We start from the raw sequence: 1,083 nt of genomic DNA on the forward strand, positions 1-1,083 counted from the left end.
CTTTGTTATGAGGCGGACAGTGATGAAAAAAAAGTACTGTTACATTCAGTTGTTGATGGGAGCATTGAATAACATTGAATTTTACAAACCTACAAATTAAATTCACCCATGAAAGCACATACCAGACCCCATTTGTTTGTCATATTCTCTTGCCTCCTATGAGAGCCTCTTGCTTTAAATACTCCATTCTGATCAAATTTATTGCAGGCACCAACCAAAACGCTTCCCAAATCCCATAGAAACTCAAACACCATCACATCCTCAGCCTCCCCTCATTCCTCACACACAGACAAAATACACAAAACATAGATCCAATGGGAAAGAAAGCTCTCAGACTTCCCTCTCTTTTCAAAACCAAAGAACCACCAAGAAACCATCACCACCACCACCTTCTTCACAATTATCATCCATGGCAATTCATACCCTCTTGCGGCCACTCCAAGACTCTCTCTTTCCGAGGTGCTGCCGACGATGACATCTTCAAGACAGTTAACTCCGTCTTCTTTGACCCTTCCGAGAGTGTCATCGAAACTCCCAAGTCATGGTTCACCACCTCGTCCGAATCCGCCAGCATCTCGACCGAGTCAGAAGACTATTACTGCTGCGACGGGGAGTCTCTGGAGATGTTGGTGCGTGGTGTGAGATCAGAGAGGCTTTTCTTCGAGCCTGGTGACACAAGCTCCATCTTGGAAAAGGCCAAGGCCAGTGGGTTTCCCTTCAAAGAAAGTGTGGTTCTTGCCATGGAATCAGAGGACCCTTACGAGGATTTCAAGAGATCAATGGAGGAGATGGTGGAATCTCATGGAGTAAGAGACTGGGAGGGCTTGGAGGAGCTTTTGACTTGGTATCTCAAGGTCAATGGCAGGAACAATCACGGATTCATAGTCGGTGCTTTTGTTGATTTGCTCTTTAGTTTAGCAGCTTCTAACGATTCTAACTCTTGTTCTGATTCAACTGCATATTCTTCTGCTATTTCTTCTTTTGCTTCTTCCCCCTTGTGTCATGAGATTGTCGAGCATGGCATTGGGAATGATGATGCTGTAACATCTTAGCATTACCAGTTATTTCTCCTATCCTTCTGCT

At 44.6% G+C, this 1,083-nt stretch overlaps 1 protein-coding gene across 1 annotated transcript; it reads left to right on the top strand.

Annotated features, from left to right (window-relative positions):
- LOC108325394 (transcription repressor OFP13) lies at window positions 1-1,083 on the top strand. Its single transcript, XM_017558463.2, has one exon. It carries the CDS (start codon window positions 315-317, stop codon window positions 1,050-1,052), a length of 738 nt encoding a protein of 245 aa, XP_017413952.1. The 5' UTR covers window positions 1-314; the 3' UTR covers window positions 1,053-1,083.

Source organism: Vigna angularis, chromosome 3 (assembly GCF_016808095.1).
Source record: "Vigna angularis cultivar LongXiaoDou No.4 chromosome 3, ASM1680809v1, whole genome shotgun sequence".
NCBI classification, from domain to species: Eukaryota; Viridiplantae; Streptophyta; class Magnoliopsida; order Fabales; family Fabaceae; genus Vigna; species Vigna angularis.

Bases quoted from the DNA above. Each gene is read 5' to 3' on its own strand.
- LOC108325394 (XM_017558463.2), top strand. From the start codon at position 315: ATGGGAAAGAAAGCTCTCAGACTTCCCTCTCTTTTCAAAACCAAAGAA.